At 39.5% G+C, this 22004-nt stretch overlaps 1 protein-coding gene across 2 annotated transcripts in view; it reads right to left on the reverse strand.

Annotated features, from left to right (window-relative positions):
- Positions 1–805: 805 nt before the first annotated feature.
- ACSL3 (acyl-CoA synthetase long chain family member 3) overlaps positions 806–22004 on the reverse strand; it is a 45981-nt gene continuing 24782 nt past the window's right edge. For both annotated transcript variants that reach the window (XM_081142778.1, XM_081142777.1), the window contains 13 exons: positions 18610–18787; positions 17302–17411; positions 16303–16441; positions 14040–14190; positions 12508–12631; positions 12196–12267; positions 10848–10987; positions 9426–9598; positions 7789–7863; positions 6284–6475; positions 4847–4961; positions 3395–3552; positions 806–1513 (listed from right to left, as the gene is read on the reverse strand). In XM_081142778.1, the coding sequence (XP_080998904.1) occupies positions 1356–1513; positions 3395–3552; positions 4847–4961; positions 6284–6475; positions 7789–7863; positions 9426–9598; positions 10848–10987; positions 12196–12267; positions 12508–12631; positions 14040–14190; positions 16303–16441; positions 17302–17411; positions 18610–18787 (1785 nt within the window). In that variant the 3' untranslated portion in view covers positions 806–1355. The remainder of the gene's footprint in view (positions 1514–3394; positions 3553–4846; positions 4962–6283; positions 6476–7788; positions 7864–9425; positions 9599–10847; positions 10988–12195; positions 12268–12507; positions 12632–14039; positions 14191–16302; positions 16442–17301; positions 17412–18609; positions 18788–22004) is intronic.

Here is a 22004-nt window from a genome sequence, read left to right on the forward strand (position 1 = left end):
TAGGTGCTTTTTCAACAAGCTACCAACACACGCATGCCCCAGTGCAAGCCATCAAAACAAAGAATCCTGATTTGAAAGGGAAACAGATTAAACATGTAAATGAGAAGTAGGAGTGGGAAATAAGCCAGTCAGAGAAAGACAAGTATCACATGATCTCACTCATACATGGAATCTGATGAACAAAACAGATCCAGTGACACAGAAGCATGGAACAGACTGACGAACTTCAGAGGGAAGGCGGGGATGGGTGGGGGGAGATTAATCAAAGAACTTATATGAATATATGCATAACCCAGGGACACAGAAAATACTGTGGTGAAGGCCTGGGGGGCGTGCATGCGGGTGCCGGGGGCCAGTGCAGGAAAGGAGGGGATATCTGTAATACGTTCAACAACAAAGATAAATCTTTTTTAAAAGGTGGAGTGGGACACAGAATGTTTCCATTATAAATGTGTCGTAAATACAGAAAAAATGTACATATAGTCAATGAAATAAAGAATAACTTTCTTTCCTTTGCATTTTAAGTTCTACCGTCTAACTTTCAGAATTGCTTCCAATTCTAAAGGCTGCCTATTTTCCTCATTTTCACAGCTCTAAAAGACTAAGCACGTTGACGGTCAGCTTCCAGGGATGAGCTACCCACTGGTGCTACACTTGCTGTGTTTGCGTCTTTACTATAAACCAGAACCCTCTGCTGCTACTCGGTTCCATGCAGCACCAACCAAGCTTCACTTTATCTAATAAAAATTAAATGTGTGAAGACGCTATCAGGCATATATTAACAAAGTCTCAATTTCTTAAAACATAAGCTTGGGCATATTTATTTCTCTCAAATGCATACAAGACAATAATTACACAGCAACAAAGCTTTTGTTCAACAATGATTTGATTCATAAGCATCTGAAATTTACATAATTTCACATCCAGAACCTTACATTTTTTAAATACTGTAAGTAAAAAAGTCCCCCGAATAACCAATTCTTATATTTCCTATTTATCCCTCTATACATCCAAACTTTAAAAAGTTACAAACTGAACATTATACAGAACATATAAATCATATTTAAAAACTTGAGGTTTTAAAATCACTGTCCCCATAGGATTCAGGAGCCTCCACATGCTGACAAGTGCAGTCCTGGGGGAAAACTGCAGGAGGGAGAAAGAAGAGACAGACACAGGGTTGCTGTCTTAGTATTTTACTCATCCTGCCCATTAAAAATAGTGATGTCATGAGAAGTAACAGTTTAGGTTTAGTATGAGGAATGGAGTTTGCCTCACAGTCTGAGACGTGCATTTCAAGTATTTTCCTATTTGATCTGAGCTCCTTGCAGCAACCTGATGCCAAAAGAGAATCATCATTTCCTTCCATACATTCGCTCAATGTCCGCCTGGTAATGTGTTTTAAGCTCCTTGCGTTTCAGCTTGAAGGCATCTGTCACCAGACCAGTTTCCGGGGTCCACGGTTCAGGGCTCAAACGAATTTTCACTGGAATTTCAAATTTTTCCAGACTTGCTGAGGTGGTATGGGGAAAATACAAATACAAAGTCATGAAAAACATACCACTGAAATTCTTAGCAGAGTCGCTGAGCACCCATCAAAATGCACAAGCAACTGCCCATGACTCTCATTGCTGGCAATCTATATCCCTCAGAAATGCTAGCATAAGTAAAAAAGTAGACACATATGAGAATTAGAATAGCAAAATAATACATGTCCATCAACAGAGTAAGTTAGGTAAATTATGATTTAGGCATAAAATAGAATGCAATTCAGTCATCAAAATGAGTTAGGTGTACATGGTATGGATGTATAAAGTTTTTGCAACAAGGTTTTAAAAAAGGCAAGTGTTGTTTTTTTAATATTAGATAAACTTATTGGCATCTAGACATGTAGAACGAGACGCACACACTGTAAACTATAAACACCTCTAGGGTGGGATCCAGGACTAAGCAGAAGGAAGGTCACTTTTTACTTTACACCTGCTTGTTTTCTCTGAATTGATTATAAGGAGCATAATCTACGTGAGGAAAGTGACCCTCCATCATCTCAGAGGGGCTGGCCCGTCAGTCAAAGGCCTCAGAGCAGAGCTGAGGAGGCCCCCACAGAAGTGATTCGCTGTGGACCCTTCAACAGTCTGCCCCACGGAGTCCCAACCCTGACCACCAGCCCCAATAATGGTGTACACCAACCCCTCCCAGTAAGTCTCTTATCTGTAACCCACTGGTTCTGTAGTGCTGTAAGCCTGACTAATGTAGATTTGGGTTACAAATGAAGCTGGATGTCTTCTTCACATCACATAAAAACTAACTCCAAATGGACTAAGGACCTGAACGTAAGAGCAAAAACTAGAAAACTTAGGGGTGTATCTTTGTGACTGGATTAGGCAATGGTTTCTCAGATACCAAAAGCACAAGCAACAAAAGGAAAAATTTAAATAAATTGTATCTTATCAAAATTAAAACTGTTGTGCTTTAAAGGATACCATCGGGAAAAAAGAAATAAGCAGAAGAATAGGAGGCCATATTTACAGATCACCTATCTGGTGATGGACTTGTAACTAGAATATACAGAGTTCATAAGACTCAGTAATAAAAAGTCAAATAACTTCATTAAGAAAATGAGCAAAGGATCTGAATAGACATTTCTCCAGAGAAGCTATACAATGGCCAACAGGTACGTGAAAAGATGCTCAACGTCATCACCACCAAAAGACCACAAACCAAAACCACTATGAGATACCACTTCACACCCACTAGGATGGCTACAATCAAAAGGGTGGACAACAACAACTGTGGGCAAGGATACAAGGACACAGGAAGCCTCATGCAACACTAGTGAGAATGTAAAATGGTGCTACCATTTCAGAAAATAATTTGGAAAAAAATATTCTAGAAAATAGTCTGGCAGTTCCTCAAAAGGTCTGACATAAAGTTAGCACAGGCTCAGCAGTTCCACTCCCAGCAGAGAAATAAGCATGTCCACACAAACAATTGTACACAAATGCTCACAGCAGCATTATTCAGAACAGCCAAAAGTGGAAACCACCAACTCCCAGGATACAGGGAAGGTAGAGGAGAATCTTGGATGACTCCCTGAGGGCTGGGGTGGCCAGGACACCGAGGAGGGCCTTGGAAACAGCAGAGAAACGTAGAGAAAGGGGCCACCCAGAAAGCAGAAGCTATAGCAATGAGAACACTCTGAGACATGTGCCCCAGTCAAGGAAGCAAACGACCTGTGTGTCCCAGGGCTCGAAAGGGGGACTGATAAGCATGTTCTTCTACTAACGGTAGGAAAATACAATTGGTTTCCTAGGCCTTGTAATATAACAGGATAAACACATTTAAGTGCTCTCATCCCACTTTGGCTATGAGAATCAGTGTGAGCATCACTCACCTGAAAGAGCAGCTTCGGACAGCACTGTGAGTACCTCGTTTTCCATCTCCGAGCTGTTACACAGCTCCTCCCACGTCCCTTTAAGTCCTTTCTTTCGAGCAAGTTCCGTTAGCTCCTTTTGATTTGGCACAACAAATCCGATGACGTAAGAATGGTAACTGAAATAGACAAAGGACAGCTTAGTGACGGGACTGACTGGCACACCATTTAATTGCAGTCATGATTACACTGACGTTTCAGTAGCCAGCCCTTCACTGCTCTACAGAAAATGCATGACGCACACCGGGCACTGTTCATGCAAGAGCCACCTTTACTGTCTGACTCACAGCACGTTCCAGTGCCCTGGCAGAGTTCACTGCTGAATAGACCTTAATATGACACTTCATGATCAATTTCAAATATGCACAGGAATAGTGCCATGTACACATTTTTTAAAAGATAATTACAAATTATTAGAAAATTCACTTTTATAAAATCACTAATTCACATCAACAGGTTAAACAAAAACAAAACCTAACATAAACTGTATCTAAAGAAATTTGGCAGATCAAAGTAATGTGATCATACTGATTTTCTTCTTTTGTTATCAAGAGAATTTGTGTTGAAAGAGGAGCCGAGTTGCCCACTAAAGGCAGGAGCCTCACGACAGCAGCAGCAGCAGCAGCAGCAAGAGTTCTGGTTAATAGCACACAAGTAAAACCCAGAACCCTGGCATCACTAACAAAAATACTTCGTTGAAGGACCAAATCATTTATACATAAATGAAACAAATCTTTAACCGGGGCTATATCTCAAAGTCTGTTTTCAAATTGGTTCTTCTGATACCAGAGCTTATTTTTTCATAATTCTGTCAGATGCTGTGGCCAGACTCCCAGGCTGGCTACACAATACCTGGGACTAATACTTGAGAGTCACTACCTCACATACAGTACTGTCGGGGAAAGTGTGATCAGAGTGCCAATCTAAAATCCAACACATTTACCAAGATTGCACTTCTGGAGTTTGAACTTTAAGCCCCCTCCCCAGCTGTCACTAAATCATCATGGGCTTACAGAGCTTAAGGAAGAAGGCCTCAGCCCTGGCCAGGGTCCCAAACAGACTTATGGTTAGAGCAGGGACCCCCACAATCCCCAACTCCTTTCTTAACTCCCCTTCCTCTGGACTGGCTCTGGAGAGCCTCCCTGTGCAGAGGGACAGGGAGCTGGGGTCCCAAGGCGGCAGGAACCCTCAAAGGACACTGCAGTGAGACATAAAGCAGAGAATGGACACAGAGGAAGATGGGAAAAGGAAGACTCGGTGGGTGAATGGCTGTAATGAGAAGAGGCTGTTCCCAGAGACAACAGATAAGAAGGAAGGGTTCTTGGTAGAATTTACAAAGACCTATACAGGAAGGCAATGCCAGTAACATACCAAACATTCTAGGGAAAAGTTGCAGGAATTCTACTTTCTTACCTGTTTGCATAAGCACAGATGTTATCTATCAGTGGAAGATTCTTCAAAGCTGCCTCTACTTTCCCAAGAGAAACATATTCTCCTGCCTGGAGTTTTACAAGGTCCTTTTTACGATCTGCAGGACAAAGGCCGGGGGGGATACATGAGAAGACAACATTAATAACACCTTTAATACACATAAATACTGGCCATTCTCTAAGCAATTTGCTATCAATTAAGCACATTATAAAAATTACACTAAAATTAAAAGTGAATAAAAAATAAGTCCTAATTTTGATATTAAATACATTCATTTTTAATTAGCTTCTGAATAAGGCCCCCCCACCCCACTGTCTGGGCTTTAGATATGCTCCACTGAATGGAAAAGTGTCTGGAACACATTAATACCAGGAAGGTAAAGAATATACTCAGTGCCACCTGAAATCACACTCCACCTGGAGACACGCATGATGCAAAAACATATCACTTTCATACTCTATGGCAGTGCCAAGTGTTAAGACTCTCCAACCTGCTGCTTTGGAAAGAATTCCTGCCAGTGAGGCCTGAGCTGGTTCTTGAGGGAAGACTGAGTGACAGTCGAGTGGACCAGCGCTGGCAGAGGAGAGAGCAGGGCCAGCTCACACTACCACAGCAGGGAAGAAAGAAACCGCAGGAAGTGGACGTGAAGGTGGAGCTGTGAACCGGGCCACAACAGAGGAACCCTGATCTGAGCCTCTGAGAGCCACTACCAGGTTTCAGCAGGAAGTGGTCCAGTGGGGTCAGTGTTTAGTAATCACACAGTGGCCACGCAAAGGTGTGTTTAAAGGGGACTGGCATGGCAACAGAGAGCAATTTCCTGCAATAGGGTCACAGACGGACAGCCTAACCTACGACCACAGTAAGAGGGACAGAGAGAGAAGAGGCCTACATCACAAGGTCAATCTGGGCTGTGGGTTAGATACAGGCAGCTGCCTGAAGCATCTCTTCCCAGGACTCCAGTCATGACTGGGATAGAAACGCCAGTGACTGAGGACACGAAGCTCAGGGAGGAGAGGGGGAAGGTGTCTGTCACCCATCGAGCAGCCAGGCCTTCCTTAGTTCTCACAGGCAAGGCAAGGACATATTCCGACAGAACAGAGCCCTGTCCAGTGACCTCTAGACATCAAAGTCATCACAAAATCAATGCTCCCTATGAAGAATCTGACTCTTTAAGGGTTAGCTAGTAAGTAAAGATACCACTGCTGCTGAACAGATTCTGAGACCTCATAATCTGTCATGCCTTACAATTCCACAAAGTCCCCACTGTAAACTTTTATATTACAGGGATGATGCAACAGACCATACCAACATTTCCTAAAGACACACTTACATTATTCAGCAGCTTCTCTCAATACACAACACCTCTTTTGTAAACTATTTCAGAAATACCACATTACAAGAAAGCATTACATGGCTCACCAATAATCTTTAAACAGCCATCAGGGTCGAACTCCCCGATGTCCCCAGTACAGAGCCACCTCTGCCCATTTTCATCTTCAAAGAAATCAGCCTTTGTTTTTGCTTCATTTTTGTAGTATCCCATTGTCACATTCTGGCCACCAATAAGAATTTCACCCCTGGGATGTGGTTTATCGGTATTAAAGTATCCACCTAATAAGCAGAATATTTAGAGTTAATTCAGTATTTTTATCCCTATATGCATCATGTGAAAACCTGAAACTTAGTTTCTAAACAGGGATATCTGATTTCAATCCACTTCTAGTTTCCCAAAAGAAATAAGGCAGATACCATGAATTAACAAAACTCATCAACATAAAACTAGGTACAAAACTTCAGTTGCTTAAACATAAGCACTTATGCTTTTAAACTACAATTCTAAAACAAAATTACACTCGAAAATCCAACATCTAATGAATAAGATAACTACATATACTACACACAGGTAAACTCCTTTATGAATTCTGTAGAGCCCAGCCTGAGTGGCTCAGCGGTTGAGCATCAACCTAGGATCCAGGAGATCCGAGTTCGATCCCCGGTCAGGGCACATGCCCGGGTTGCGGGCTTGATCCCCAGTCAGGGGAGTGCAAGAGGCAGCCGATCAATGTCTCTCTCATCATTGATGTTTCCATCTCTCTCCCTCTCCCTTCCTCTCTCTCTCTGAAATTAATAAAGACTTATTTAAAAACAAAAACAAAACAGAATGCTGTAGATTCTGAAATATCATGCTAATAAACTAATAAAAGTATTAAATCATGATTTTAATAAGAGGATAAATCTCTGTATAAAATCAAATTACTATATATTTAGAAGATTTATTCCTTAGAGATAATTTCAGAATACTCCAAGTTTAAATTTATTAAACATTTTTACTAATTCTGCTAAAAGATAGCTGAAAAATTACATCTCAGCCTTAGAATTTTTATCTTTATTTTGTATAAAAGAAAAGAGCATCCAAACAAATCATAGATAATATGTACATGTTAACAGGATCAAGTAAAAATTTTTTAAAGTAATTGGTATTTAAGTGGAATTATAGTAAAAATTTATTTCTGATCATTCTTGGTTGAAGCCCTCAGAGAAAAGAAAGACAAGAAAAAACACATGTAAAAAAATCTTCAATTTCATAGAATTTTATGAATTTTCTTCTACAAAATAAAAGTTATGATCATTCTTAATTAACTGACATTTATTTAGCATATTTCTCAAGTTTTTGCCATAATTCTTACTTGTATTTAAGTGATAATAAGCAAAATAAAAACAATTATAATTCTTCAGAATCATCTCTAAAACTTGCAAAGTAAATGCATCCATATAGCTCTAGATAAAATATATCTATTACAAGTGACAAAATGAGCACTTGTGAGTAACTTTATATCCTAAAGTAAGGAAGAAAGTAACGCCAATACAACATTAAAGTTTAGTGCTATACATATTAATGCTCTGTGCTTAAAATACGTTATTACCTTCCTCCCAGTTCTTTAATTTGATTTCACAGCAAACTAACGGTGCTCCCACTCTGCCGGTATTGTAGTCCCACACTAAGAGGCAAATGAAAAAAAGTCTTTGATTACAGTAGGTAAAATAAGTGGCTTCATTTTTCTAAATTATCAAAAACGATGATTTATCCCAAAGCTTAGCTAACCCCAGAAAAAGCAGAAGTCACAAACTGGTGAACCACAGGCTGTGTGGCCCACACTGAGTTTTTCTTTTGTTTTTAATCTACATTTTACTCACAAGGGTGGAATCTCCAGGAACAATAGGCCCACCTTCCCAGCATGGCACATGCCTGCTCCAGTTCCCCAGATTCCTCACCCATCGAATTTTCTTACATCAGGCCCAGTTCATGAGTTTGTAGCTCCCTATCTTAAGAAATGATGGAGCAGAATGGTTTACACCTATTCCCCTGCCTCATTAGACTCTACAGCTTTGCAGTACAAATAAGCTAATGTTCCTCATGCATCACTATTTCAATGTGAGACCTCGAAAGCCTCCCTCACACATCAGTTAGGCTACCGCAACCCTACTTAAATTCACACAGTGAGAGTTCAAAGGCCTGGCTGGAGATTAAGATTGCTAACTTGGAAGCATCTGGGGAAAGAACCCACCATTATAAATTACTACTGCATTGCATTTCCTCTTGAAGATCATTCAAATACCAGCGATAAAATGCAGATATTTAACACTTTACAGAGTTTTATTTACAACAAACAGTAACTGATTAATCACACATTCAATGTGAATCTTAAAGAGAAGAAATTAAGATCCTGGGGAGGACAGACGACCATATATGCATACACTTAAGATTGCTTGTTTATTTCCTGCAAAACATAATGTAGAAGTAGCTTCCAAAAATATATAAAAATACAGAGACCATAACTGAAAACAGGAAAATACAGGAATAATGCAAGATTAACCTGGCATAAGAACAATACATAGACATACTCAAGGTAAGTAAGAAAAAATCAACAGTGAAGAGGTCTGATATCTATCAGTATCCAAAAAACAAAGTAGAAACATGGCTTTCTCTAGTACTGGAAGCAAAGTAGCTGCCTCCCACAAAAGGGACACATGAGGCCCCATGGGGTTGACCTGGGAACCATCTAGGATGCAAGCAGATCTCTCCCTCAATCACATCATCATGGGAAGCTCTGAAAACTATATTCTCTAGACCTTTCTCTCCAGACCTTCTCACTATACTTACACACACACCCATCAACAAACATTTCTGAATTTGAGCCTTAATACACATACCTAAACAACTAGACAAAACATGTTAACTTTTTACATAAACATAACTTAAGAACTAAGGTAAGAAAATAAATATATACAACACAGCCAATGCTTTTTATTAGAACTTTTCCAGAAAACTACTTAGTTTATAATATTGCCTAGTTTTAAGTGAAAAACTCCTCTAAATGAATTACTCTTATATTCTAAAACCTCGTATCAATAATCACAGAACACAGAACTTACCATTACTGTGGTAGATACACACCTTAACCCCTCTTCTCCTACATATTTGTAGAAAACCACCCATACCCAAAAAAGCCAGGTGGTGCACACGGCCTCTGCCGGACACTGCACTCTGTGGGGCTCTCACCTTCTGTAATTGTTCCAGCCCCGGCTGACTCCGTGAGCCCATAGCCCTGGCCAACAGAACAGCAGAAGCAGATGTTCATGAACCGCTGTGTGGTGGCAGAAAGCGGAGCACCTCCACACAACAGCAGCCGAATGTTCCCACCCAGCAAGCTCCGAACTTTCCGGAAAATAAACCTTAAAAAAATATATATATTAAATCAGAGACCCACAGGACTTTAAAGCTGAATAGGATTTCCCAAATCATTTAGACTAATCTCCCAATTTTGATATTAAGTGACTTAACCAAGGCCACACTCCCAATTCAAGAGATTCTCTTGACGCACTACTTAAATCTTAATTTTTAAAAGATCAACCAAGTAAACAATCTATGAGCTTGCCTTAATTTTTTTCAAGTAATATTTGAATTCAAAGTTGTAAGGTTTAATTTTGTATAATAATGGAAAATCCTTGCTAATAGCCAAAGCAATTTGTTTTGTATCATTCTAGAATACACATTGTATTAATACTGAATAATCCTATTGCATTTATAAATTTAGTACTAAAAACAAATTACTTTTTGCTTTAGCTTATTACTTCACTAGAAATGTGTACATATTTATATACAGCAATCTAACTTTTTAAAAAACTTCACTAATTCCAGTTTCAACATGTTTATTGTTTAAAAATATCTGGTAAATCAAAAAAAAACACAATTCAAATGTTTAATTGAAATATTTCTGAAAATACACTAATATAAAAAGATTACCTACTATCTTGATCAAAAGAAGAAAGGGTTGTTTTTTTTTTAAGTAACCTTGAAAAAGGCAAGGCCAAGTGGCAATCATGTAATAAAATAATATTAACAGGCTTTTTACAAAGTAGGTTATATATCTTGCTAAAGAGATAACTAAAAGGCAGGGGGGAAAACTTAAAAAGTTTTAAATAAAGTGAAGCATTTGAAAACTATATTAATATTCCTGTAAAAAAATAATCTCAGTAATTCATTTCTAAATTCTAAACTATTTTATATTTAAATCTACTTACTCTATTAGCACTACAAAAACAAGACAAAAAAATCAAGTCTGTGGTAAAACTGGTCATTTAACACTTCAAGCCAAAAAATTTAATCACATTTTGTTGCCATTTTATATTTACATTGAAAAAAAATTTAAAGCAAAGAGAAATTATTTCTCAAAATAATAAAGTCACATAAGTGTCCATATAAAAATATAAGCACATTATTAAACTGAGTAAAATTGTAAGTGAAAAATTTTTTCACATAAGATGGCAATGTTTTTTAATTGCTCATATTCTTACGCAAGATGGATTTTTTTAAAGAGTCCCTCTGACTTTTTAAAATAAATTTGTTACAACTACCTCAACTAAGGGGGCTAGTGATGTGAACAAAACAACTCTGTTACCCGGAGGGAGAGCATTTCCTTACCTGTCGCACAGGGGAGTGCTCCGCCCTTTGGAAATCTGCTCCATCTTATAATTATAGGCCAGAATAAACAGATTACGTTGAAAACTACTCATTTCATTCACTTTATTCATGACATTTTTGTAGATTCGATCCATGATTTCCTGATTGTATAAAAATTAGTTAATACAGTTAATGATGCTAGCAGATGCCTTATACATATTAAAATCTTCACATCACATTAATATTTCTATCAATATTGAGACATTCTAAAAGATATATCCTATCAGGCACACATTTTTAAAATACAGTCAAAATTAGTTTAAAAATGAGGTTTCTGTAAAAATAATTTTTAATAGCAAAAATACAGGTGCTCGTGAGTAGTAAAAAAATAAAAGCGTTGGGGCAGTAATATGTTATTTATTGATTTTTTTTATACTGCTTTTCTTCATCTTATTTATTCTGAACTAAAAATTAAACTCACTAAATAAATAAGCAACTACATGAAATGGTTAGGTTATAGAGTTCCACATTCTTTAATCACAAGAGGACCTTGGGCTATCCTGGTTGGTTTTGTCTTTCAGTGCTGCACTTGGGAATTTCCTTGTCTACCCTGTCTTTTACTTGCTAGGCCTAGCACTACGACGGAGTATACTTTAATGACTTCAAGTAGTTTATCCCCTACAATTTCAAATTACATGGAATTTTTACATGAACTGAAAATTTAAAGATAGTACTAAGGAAACTATATACCTATAGAAATTCCTGTATTTGATTTTAGAATAACTATGTAATTATACTTAGATGTGAGGGCTCAGGAATCTGAGCATAATTCCCAACACTTTCAAACAAAATCCAAAAGTCATATAAGACTTACACTAAGAGAAAATCGTGTCTCATTTCCATTGACTTCACACTCAAGGCCCCTCCCCATGCCTGGTATCACATCAGGATGCAGGTCATGCCAAGTAGCAGCAATTTTTTTGGTGTCCAGGCCAGATTTCCCCTGAGGAATCAGGAGGTAATTACACTACCTGCTTAGAAGGAGGTGATCTCAACTTAGCCTTCACTCCTACCTCCTGCTACACTTCGGGTTTCTACTAACAGCAAACAAACCTCATGAAAAAAACTTGAACAAGCAGCTATTTAGAGAAAGGAGCTGATAATATAATACATACAGAAGCTGGAAATAAAAAAAAAGTAAAGCTAAAACAAGATGGAATAAATCCGCAGAGCTTAAAGTAATGCAGAGACTGAATGAGGAATAAACCTAGACGAACTACCTTGACAACAGAATCTTTCCACTAGCATGTATGTCTGTGGCATGTGACACTTCTTTAGAACTCAGTACTAGTTAGTGTTCAACTCTTACCGGAACCGCTGCCATCAGCGTTGGCTTCAACATGGACGTATCCCCTTTGCTTCCTTTTTTTATTTTTGAAGACTATAGAGAGAAAAAGTGATCCACATAAAGTGATTCTTATTTTAAAATTCAGTGGAATTCTTAAATCAAAAAGTATATTATAAATTCATGATTTTAATTTACTCATATTCTAAAAAGCAATTAAAAAGCCAAGTGCCTGTTTTTAAATTGTTATATTCATAATACAGTGTCAAATTGACGGGGAAATGTATTTAAAATGATGATTTTTTTAGTATCTCAAGTCACGGACATGGCATTTACCTGATCTGCTAACGTCTGTGGGGAAGAGTAGCCAATGCGGCATCCATGAGACAGACAGACAAGCTCAGCACTCAATTCTAACACATGGGCCAGAGGCAAGTATCCAATGTAAACATCTTCCTCTCTGAAAGAAAAGGGAGATGTGAGAAGAAACTGTCAGGCCTCTCTGCTGAAAGTGACTACAGTGGGAGCGAGCTTGAAAAGGCACATGGAAGGGCCCTCAGGGCATCCATTTGACTCACTGGTAGTGGTGGTGTGTGTGAGAGGAGAGCAAGAGAGACAGACACTGACAGACAGACACTGGGGGTGTCAGAGATAAAAACTCCAGCTCAGCCTAAAACAAGGATATAGACACTCTAAGCAAGTGGCCCTGTGTCCACTCCTACTCGAAGGCACTCACTAATCAATTACAGGTGCTGCAGAGCTAAGAAATAGAAGAATGTGGTAAAAAAATGAAAGGAGCCCCGCCGGGTGTGGCTCAGCGATTGAGGGGCGACCTAGGATCCAGGAGATGGTTCAATTCCCAGTCAGGGCACATGCTCGGGTTGTGGGCTCGACCCCTAGTCAGGGGCGTGCAGGAGGCAGCCAATCAGTGACTCTCTCTCACTGATGTTTCTCTCTCTCTCTCCCTGTCCTTCTCTCTGAAATCAATAAAGATATATTTTTAAAAATGAAAGTGTTCTTTGGAAGGAGAAGAAATCCAAGGAGGAAGGGTCTTTAAAGCTAGTGGGCTGCCACACAAAGTTCACACAGAACCCACAAGGGTCTGCCGGGAATCTTATAGAATAGACTCCTGTCCCAAGAGCTAGATTTAAGTTATAAGTAATAAACTATACCTTAGGTAAGAAAATGCATATGGGTGCATGGGCACATATTTCAAGAACTGCCCCATCCCCAAACTACAAAGGGCAACTGAAGCAAACACAGAACACTGTTGTTCTTAATACTTTTCTGAAAGTTATGTATGCAAGACAAATTTCTCTCCCCATTCCCAAATTCTATTCCACAGTAACCGGTGTGTGCGCGTGTGTGTGTGTGTAACTTCTGTGCATAACAGCTTCAAAAATACCTAACCACTGCCCAGGTCAGTCATCAGCATGCATCTTTCCCCTCCAGTACACCCTTCTCCCCCTGCTATGAAATTTGTCCTAAAAAGAAGTCAGAGACTGAATACAGAACCTCATTAAACACTTATTGGATATATTAAGTTGTTTACCTGAATAACATATTTAGGTATAAAAATGACTATAGAGGCGACAATACAAACTGATTAAAATAATTTAAATTACGGGTTAAGTCAGTTGAAATTTGTACTTTTAAAATAAAAGGTTAACTGTTGATGATATCTATAAATTATATTTTAAAGTTTCACAATTAAGACGATTTTATAATTAATACTAATGTCTTGTGAAGGAAATGCCTACTGTAAACAGACTGAAAGACTCATTTAACCACATGAGACTTCATGTCACAAACATTACTATAACAGACATAAATACTGGCCTTGTCCACATTTCCTCACTACGACCTACCCCAGCCGTGGAATCCTTTCAGCCATCCCAGTGATGCCAGCGATGATGTTGCTGTGGGAGATCATGACCCCCTTGGGAAGTCCCGTGGATCCACTCGTGTACATGATTACTGCGATATCTGATGGTGCCGGTGTACTCTGAGGTTTGTTTTCTATATTGGAGAAACACACACACACACACACACACGTGAGAAATGTAGCCAAAGCACCAATTTTTTTCATAATCATGTGTTTATCACTCAATTCAACAATTCTTCATTGTAATCACACAGAGGTCAACAAAACAGATCAAGTCCCTGCACATAAGGGACATACAGTCTGTTGGGATAGACATATAAATCTATAATATAGTAAGAGCTATGAAGAAAGATAAACCAAGACAAGGTAAGAAGATGATAGTAGAAGCTGTTTAGATGAAAAGATCAGGAGAGGCCTTTCGGGAGTCGATATTTTAGTAAAGACCTGAAGAAAGTGAGAAAGAGAGCCAGGAACACCCTGGCATTGGGCGATTGTTTCAAGCAGAAAATAAGCAGGTGCAAAGGTCCTGAGGTGCCAATGTGTCTGGCATAAGTACAACACAGGAGGAAATGTGGTGGGGTAAAGTAACAAGAGAAAAGTGGCAGGAAGGAAGGGGGAGCAGCAGCCAAGCCCGCACCAGGTAGCGCCCCGGAGGCCACGCCAGGACTCAGGATCTCCCTGGGGCAGGGTGGGGGGAGCACAATGCTGTTTTGTCATCATTCGGGGCAAGGATCACTTTGGCTACTGTGTGGCTACCTAACTTAAGAAAGGGAAGGAAGGAGGCAGAAAGAGAACAGGCTATTCCAAAAATGCAACTAAAGATTAGGGCGGTTGGACAAGGGTACCTAGGCATTTGCTAACAATGTTCTCTGCTTCGCAGTGGTAAGTTAACTTGGCTATACTCGGAATCCTGGATTAAAGGCAACGTCCTCCACTTGACAAGCCTAAGGACAGCAGCAAACATCCTACAGAGGAGACAGGGTAGACAGAGAGAAGTGGGTCGTGGATGGTACCGACGACCTGCCCGAAATAATCCGGGAACTATCCTAAATGTGGACTCCTTAAATAAGCAGGGGAGAGTTTCAGCATGTCCCTAAATGAGCCCTTTCTCTCCTGCCTGCAGACACATTTCCTGACAATTGTTCTTATTCAAGTCCTCACTCCCTTATCTGCATCCACTCCTTCATCCCAACACTTCTTGGAGCTTGCTCTCTCTGAGGTGACACTGGCTAAGTCAGATGGGCCTCCTGCACTCCCTGTTACCTGAGTCGTCCAGTGCACCTGGTCCTGGTGACAACCCCTGCCTCACCGTGACATTTTCTCCCTTCCTCTCTGACCAATCCTGGGTGGCATCTGAATGCACCACTCTCCATGGGTGACCTCACCTACGCCCAGCTATAATTAAAACTTAACTGCCAGGCACCTAAGCTGTCTGTCATAGCAGCAGTTTAAACAGAGCTGCTGACAGCAAGCAATCTTGTCTCCTTTGGGGGTTGTGGCTGTGCCCCTCCAAGTGAATTGGGAGATTCTTCACCCCTGGTAGAAAAACAAAAACAAACCAAAAACCCAACTGCTTCTGGCTTCTAACTCTCCTAACTGCAGATCTCACCGCAGAGCACTAGCCTGTACAGGCCACTGCCCACTAGATAGTGAGTGACATCTGAATGTCCCACCAGCTCCTCAAAGTCAATCTGCCCAAAATTAACGTCAGCATAACCCCAGTCCAGAGCTGAGCCAATGTCTATATCGAATGAATCACTAAGTGTCCAACTATAAAGGAAATATACCACAGCATCCAAGGAGCTTTTCTATGATATCCCTGAATGCCAGAGTACTCACCAACATTTCATGACACTTATTTGAGAGGAGGGACTCCCAGTCACCGTGCCTACATGTGCTAGTTGGAGGATAAGATGTCCCCTTCGGAAGAGGTACAGTTGGAACAGGGAGTTAAAGGAGAGATCCGGGTTTAGCTATCTTGTAATATTCATGGATAATTAATCCATAGAGGACAAGTTTAATGCCATTATTTATAAAACTAATTTTAAACCATCCAAAACAACCAGAAAAAGGAAACGGAAAAACTGTACAAAGTAAAACATATTTTAAACTAATTTGAAAGAAGTAATACTTCTAGTACGTTTATAAATTGTTTGCTTACACCCTCCTTGAAGGGCAGATGAGAAAGTGTACCCAGAGCATGGTCCCTGCAGAGCACAAAGCAGGGAGGGGCAGAGGCGACCTACCCGTGCTCGCCTTGGCTCCCAGGGCCTGCACTGCGGCCATGGTGTGCACTATGACGCCCTTGGGGAACTCGGACCAGGTTGGAGGCTTGCCGTCGACAGTGATGATGTGCCGCAGGCGTGGGGCTAAAGAAACTATATCCTGGAAACACACAAGCATTCATCATGCTCATTACTCTTCATGAAACAGCTTAGCCAATGGGCCAGATCACAAGAAAAGCAGTTTATCATATTCAGTGAATTATTGATTTCTAGGCTCAAAAAAAGGGGGAGAGGGTACATTGGTATGAATACCACTTTTTCAGATGGAGAAACATTGGTCTGAAATTTAAATTACTATTTTTATAGCACTAGATTTACTCTACCTGTAGTTTTTGGTAAAACCCTGGTCGACAAAGTTACTTCCTCACAAAAGGGGCATGTGAACATAGGCTGCCTACACTGAACTGCAGGGGAGCCAAACGCCCTCATACAGTAAGAGGCTAATAAAGTTACAGGGGAAAGAGGTGGAACTCACTTATAAACTTGCGTATTTAAAAAAATTAAACCAGCGATTATTGTTTTTACGGAGAGTTGTCTAGAAACTAAAGAAACCCATTTTTTTCCTATAGTTTCATAAAGTCTCTCTTTTTCCCTTAAAAAATTCTAAAAACTCCTAATGACCTAATGCTTAAAAAAATAAAATTACTAGTTTAAAAATAACCCTTCAAAATTTAAAATGTATTTTAAAAAGACTAGAAAACAGATAAGCACAATAAAGAATAGCTATAATCCTTTCACCTTAGATATGGGCATATTAATAATTAATGTTTTAACTCTCTGCACTAGTTATATGAATATATGAAATCCACTTTTTCTTTTCTTAAGGGAATAAAATTACATTCCTATAAGTTTATAAAGAAAAGAATTTTAAAGATCATAAAAGAACTAAGTATCAGTAATAGAGCTCATGACATTGAAAATTGCAAAGTATTAGACAGTTAAAAAAACTCCAGTCCTCACCTTCAACTTTGTTTGCAAGAGTTCTTTACTAGTGATGATGTTGGTCACCTCTGTCTCATTTAATCCATGAACAATTGCCGGACCTCCTAGAGTCGCATACAGCGTAACGACTACAGGGAAAAGACAGGCAAGTCAACACTGGAACATTTCATGGGTATACTAAACATAAGTAAAGCCTTGAAAGGACATGAATCATAATGGAGCACACTGAACCCTGAATCATTACGTCCATAGTTTATGATCTGTGCTATTTTCTCAAATTTTTAATATGCTAATTAACATTATGCCTACTCACCTTTCCTTAATATTTTAAAATAAAATTTTTTTAAATTTAATTTTGTTTCACCTACAGATGTTACTGTGGGACTGTCATATTGGAAGTAATTATATCCAATTTCTAAAATGTCAAGTCTTAGTCATTAACTACTAGGTATTAAAATATGAAAAAGAACATATACCAATAAGATAACACTTTGGAGGTCATATTTAAGGTATTATGCGTTACAGTAACAGCATAAACAAGCGTCAGTACTGCTCATTCCAAAGCAGAAAAATCCAAAGAAAAACATTCTTAAAAATGTTAAAATAAAGTAGATTTTTATTTGCAGGTTTAAAGTAACTTTAAGAGACGACTATTTTAAAGCTTTCAAAAGAAATGTTTTGTAAACAGAAACCTGTGAAAATAAAAAGGAATGAAAATTTAAAAAAGCAAAAAAACAAAAGAACACTGAAGACACGTACAGCAAGAAACCTGGTAAATGTACCTTTTCTGTTTCATATAAAGGATAAGAAGACAATGTCCATACTTCACATTTTGGTACCAAGAACTCTCAACTAAGCTTCCAGGACTACCTCAGACTGAGGCATCATGACCACCACTCAAATAATCACAATATAAAAGTTCTCTATTGTTTAGCCTAGCGCCTGCATTTGAGTACTGGAAATGTTTTAGAGGTAAACTGTTACTCCTGAGAGAAATGGCATAACAAAATGACACCGCCTTCAAAGGGGAAATGCTGAGAGATGATAGCAGTGTACAGGCCGGGCTCCTACACCCAGAAAGTCCCCTATGAATAGGTTCAAGGTCCCTTATATAGTGACTGCACCATTTGTTCCATAACTGGTTCCTTTTCCAAAGCAGATCAATAGTTCTAAATTATAATAAGGGGTTCTCTGCTGATTGAATGCAAGGTGAAAAATAACATCAGAATTTTAATCTTGCAGTGAAATATTTATAATCAAAGTCAGTGTCATTTTTCCCACAGTAGCATAGATCCGCTCTCCCAGAAGATAAGAAAACCCACGTACGCTGAAAGTTATACATGAAGCACGCCTGTGCCGCAATCATCCACTCAGCCCTTGTTTCACAGAAGATGGCGATGTTGGTCTTTGGTTTCTGACCCAACATCTGTAAGCCATTTCCAAAGTTCAAAGCTCTATCGAAGACATCTTCATAAGAGAGCCAATTATAGTGTCCAAGAATAACCTGATAAAACAAAAAACATAATAGTAGTGTTCAATATAACCAAAATATTAGTTTCTAGAAAGCCAGGGTATGTCCCAAATTTTGACAAATCAGAAAGTGCATGTAATTAAACTATTTTTTTAAACAAAAAAACAGAAAGTGGGTTCCAACTGAAAAGTCTAGTTTGAAAATTAGCTTTTTTGTGATATCTTCTATGACAATTCAAATTTTATGCTGATTTTAATGTTTTTGTGGGGGTTGTTTTTGTTTTCAAAAATATTCAGGGTTTGACAGGATCTTAAAGGTCACCTTCCTGGTTGAAGGCTCATATACTAATCATTCATTTATAGATTTTATTTACTTAAAGGGTTTGGTTATTAGTTGAAAATTTAGCCTAGAATCAAATACTACTGATACAAAAATTTTACTTTGCCTTTACTTATGAATTCCTGGACTTCCACATCAAATGGTAAAATACGATTCACAGAGAAGTGGCCAGACCCAGGCAAAGAGAAATGCGTGTAGCGGTTCGATGTGCATGGCTGTACCTAGCGCTAGATAAGCGAAGTGAACATGTCTATTTCTATGGTGAGCTGGGCACCAGGTGTGTACTACAAAGTCCCTCTGTTGAAGCCTTTAATACCCAGAAGAAACGTCAGACTTTCTACATTTTACTTGTGCTTTCCAGAAGTCCAGGCAACATCGAGTCTGTATTAGTAACAATCTCCTTTTAAAACCGGTTAACATATGTTTGTCTTTAGGAATTTTCTCCAACTTAGATGAGACTATAAATCCCCAACTACAAACAAACTGAATTAATAGCTCCTGTCACTGCAAGAATATAGACAGTTCCCAAACATGGTTCTGTCACCTTAAAATCATCTGACCATACTCATTTTCAAAACACATGCGACAGTTAAGAGACTTCCAGAAATAAGAGGCTGGGTGAAGGTTAAAAACTAAAAAAGCTAAATGCTGCCCTCTAGTGCCCTATCCATAATAAACTGAAGAAATACTTATTTTGATGGGTAACACACTGTATTTAAAATACTTATTTAATTTTAGTGGTCCCAAACTCTCACCTTGCTCTGCACCCCCACGACATGCTCAGACGGGAGCTCCAATGACTTCAAAAGGAGCTCTGTGGGGGTGAGAAGACAGATGAGAATTTGGCCAAAATGTGCAGGAACTGGATTGCAATTAAGAATTTTACACTCCAAAGATAAGCATGAGCTACCTCCTAGATGCTAGAACCTAAATGACTAGCTTTATAAGTGTCAGAGAGTAAGTGTCCCGAGAAGGCATACAATATAGAATCCAAATATGTAAAGCCATCTGATGGCGCCACCTTGTGGCAAAGAAATCAAATCATGAGTTTAATTCAAGGATAACCAAAATCTAAGTTTCATTTAACTCTTTAAAACACTGAATCTTCTAGTAGTGCTCTTTCCCATAAATATTACATTAGAGGACCCCATAATTTTATTTGACTTGTGCTGGAAAAGTTTCTAACCCTAATTTTATCCCTATGATGAGCCCATCCTGAGAGTAAACTCATTTTATTTATTCCCTGCCTATACTTCTGAACACTGCTAAAGAACACGCAACCTTTTTAATTCCAGAATCAGAGATCTCACCACCCAGCAATCCGAATACACTTCCCTGGCATATTCACTCTCACCCTCGAAAATGGTATTTGAAACCTCTCTCCTCACATATCCTCTACTCACTGCCTGCCTTCTCCACTTCCAGGTGATGATAACGTTTCATACTTCACTGAGAAATTAGAAATTAAAAAGAAACTCCCTTAACTTCCTACCGCCAAGTTCAATAACCTTCGCCCATCTGTACTCACACTCTTTGCAGAGTCTCTCAGGTGTTACAATGGCTGGTGTCCCAGACAAAAGCCAAACTCACAAGGACTGTGCTTCGAAGAGCCTCCCAAATTTCCCTGTCTAGTCCCCACTATTTCTCCCCTGAACTCACAAGGGCCAACCGGCCAAACGCGTTCATTCTTACTCCCCTACAATCCATTCTCGCTACAGTAGTGAGGTTTTTTTGTTTTGGTTTGGTTTTTAATATATGTCAGCTTGCTGCTCTGCTTAACACTCTGTCCAGTGTTTTCCCTGACCAGAAGGAATGGAGTCTGAAGACCATACCTGGCCTACAAGGCCGTAAGGGACCTAACGTTACTGGTTCCCTGCGCTCACCCCAAGCCCTCCTCCCCGACTCCCTTCCTGGAAATTCAACTTTGTCCTTTCTGACCTTCAGACTGGCTGGGCCAGGGCAGTAACTAGGATGAGGTCAAAAAGGTGCCTGGGGCACAGAGCTGAAGGAGGCGCACAAGCCCAGAAGTCTTGAAAGTCTTGGCAGGTTCTGCCCCTGGTCTATAAACCTAGGGAAGATTAAGACAATCCCACCAGCCTAGCCAGGCGTGGCTCAGCGGTTGAGCATCAACCTAGGATCCAGGCAATCGGGGTTCAATTCCCGGTCAGGACACATGCCCGGGTTGCGGGCTCAATCCCCAGTCGGGGACGTGGAGGCAGCAGATCAATGACTCTCATCATTGATGTTTCTCTCTCTCTTCCCTCTCCTTTCTCTCTCTGAAAGCAATAAAGATATATTAAAAAAAAAAAGAAAAGAAGACCCCTCCGTTCACTTCCTCTCTCACATTTAGTTGGCTTGATTTTATTCTAGGACAGGCACGACATACACAGTGTAAGTGTCAATGTTTCACTCAGCCTACCACTGCCTGGACCGCAAGAACTTAACTTACTTTGTTCAGGAACATGAGATTAGATGTTCGATAATGCTGAAAAATGAGGCTCTCTTATCTCAAAAGAAAACAATAAAAATAAAGATAACATACAGAACAGTCTATAAAAGCACACAAATACTTAACCATTCGGGGCCCTGAAGAAGGACACAGTCTGTTAAGATCAAGTTCCGGGTCACTGAGAGCCTAACCTCTGTAAGCACAAGGACTTTTTTTTACTTTAAACCATTCAGAAGAAAAGTATTTCAAAATTACATACTGTCCTGCCTTCCTAGCAAAGTACAGCTGGCTTCATTTAACCTTTCTCCCTGCAAATAAAGATCATTATAAACAAATTATTGTGAGGGAGGCAGAGAAAGTGCAAATACTCAAGCAATCTGGATGGTTGGTGTTACAATGGCTGGTGTCCCAGACAAAAGCCAAACTCACAAACTCACGGTGATGGTAAAGAGGAAGGCCGCC

Source organism: Miniopterus schreibersii (assembly GCF_964146895.1).
Source record: "Miniopterus schreibersii genome assembly, chromosome: 7".
In the NCBI taxonomy this organism is placed as follows: Eukaryota; Metazoa; Chordata; class Mammalia; order Chiroptera; family Miniopteridae; genus Miniopterus; species Miniopterus schreibersii.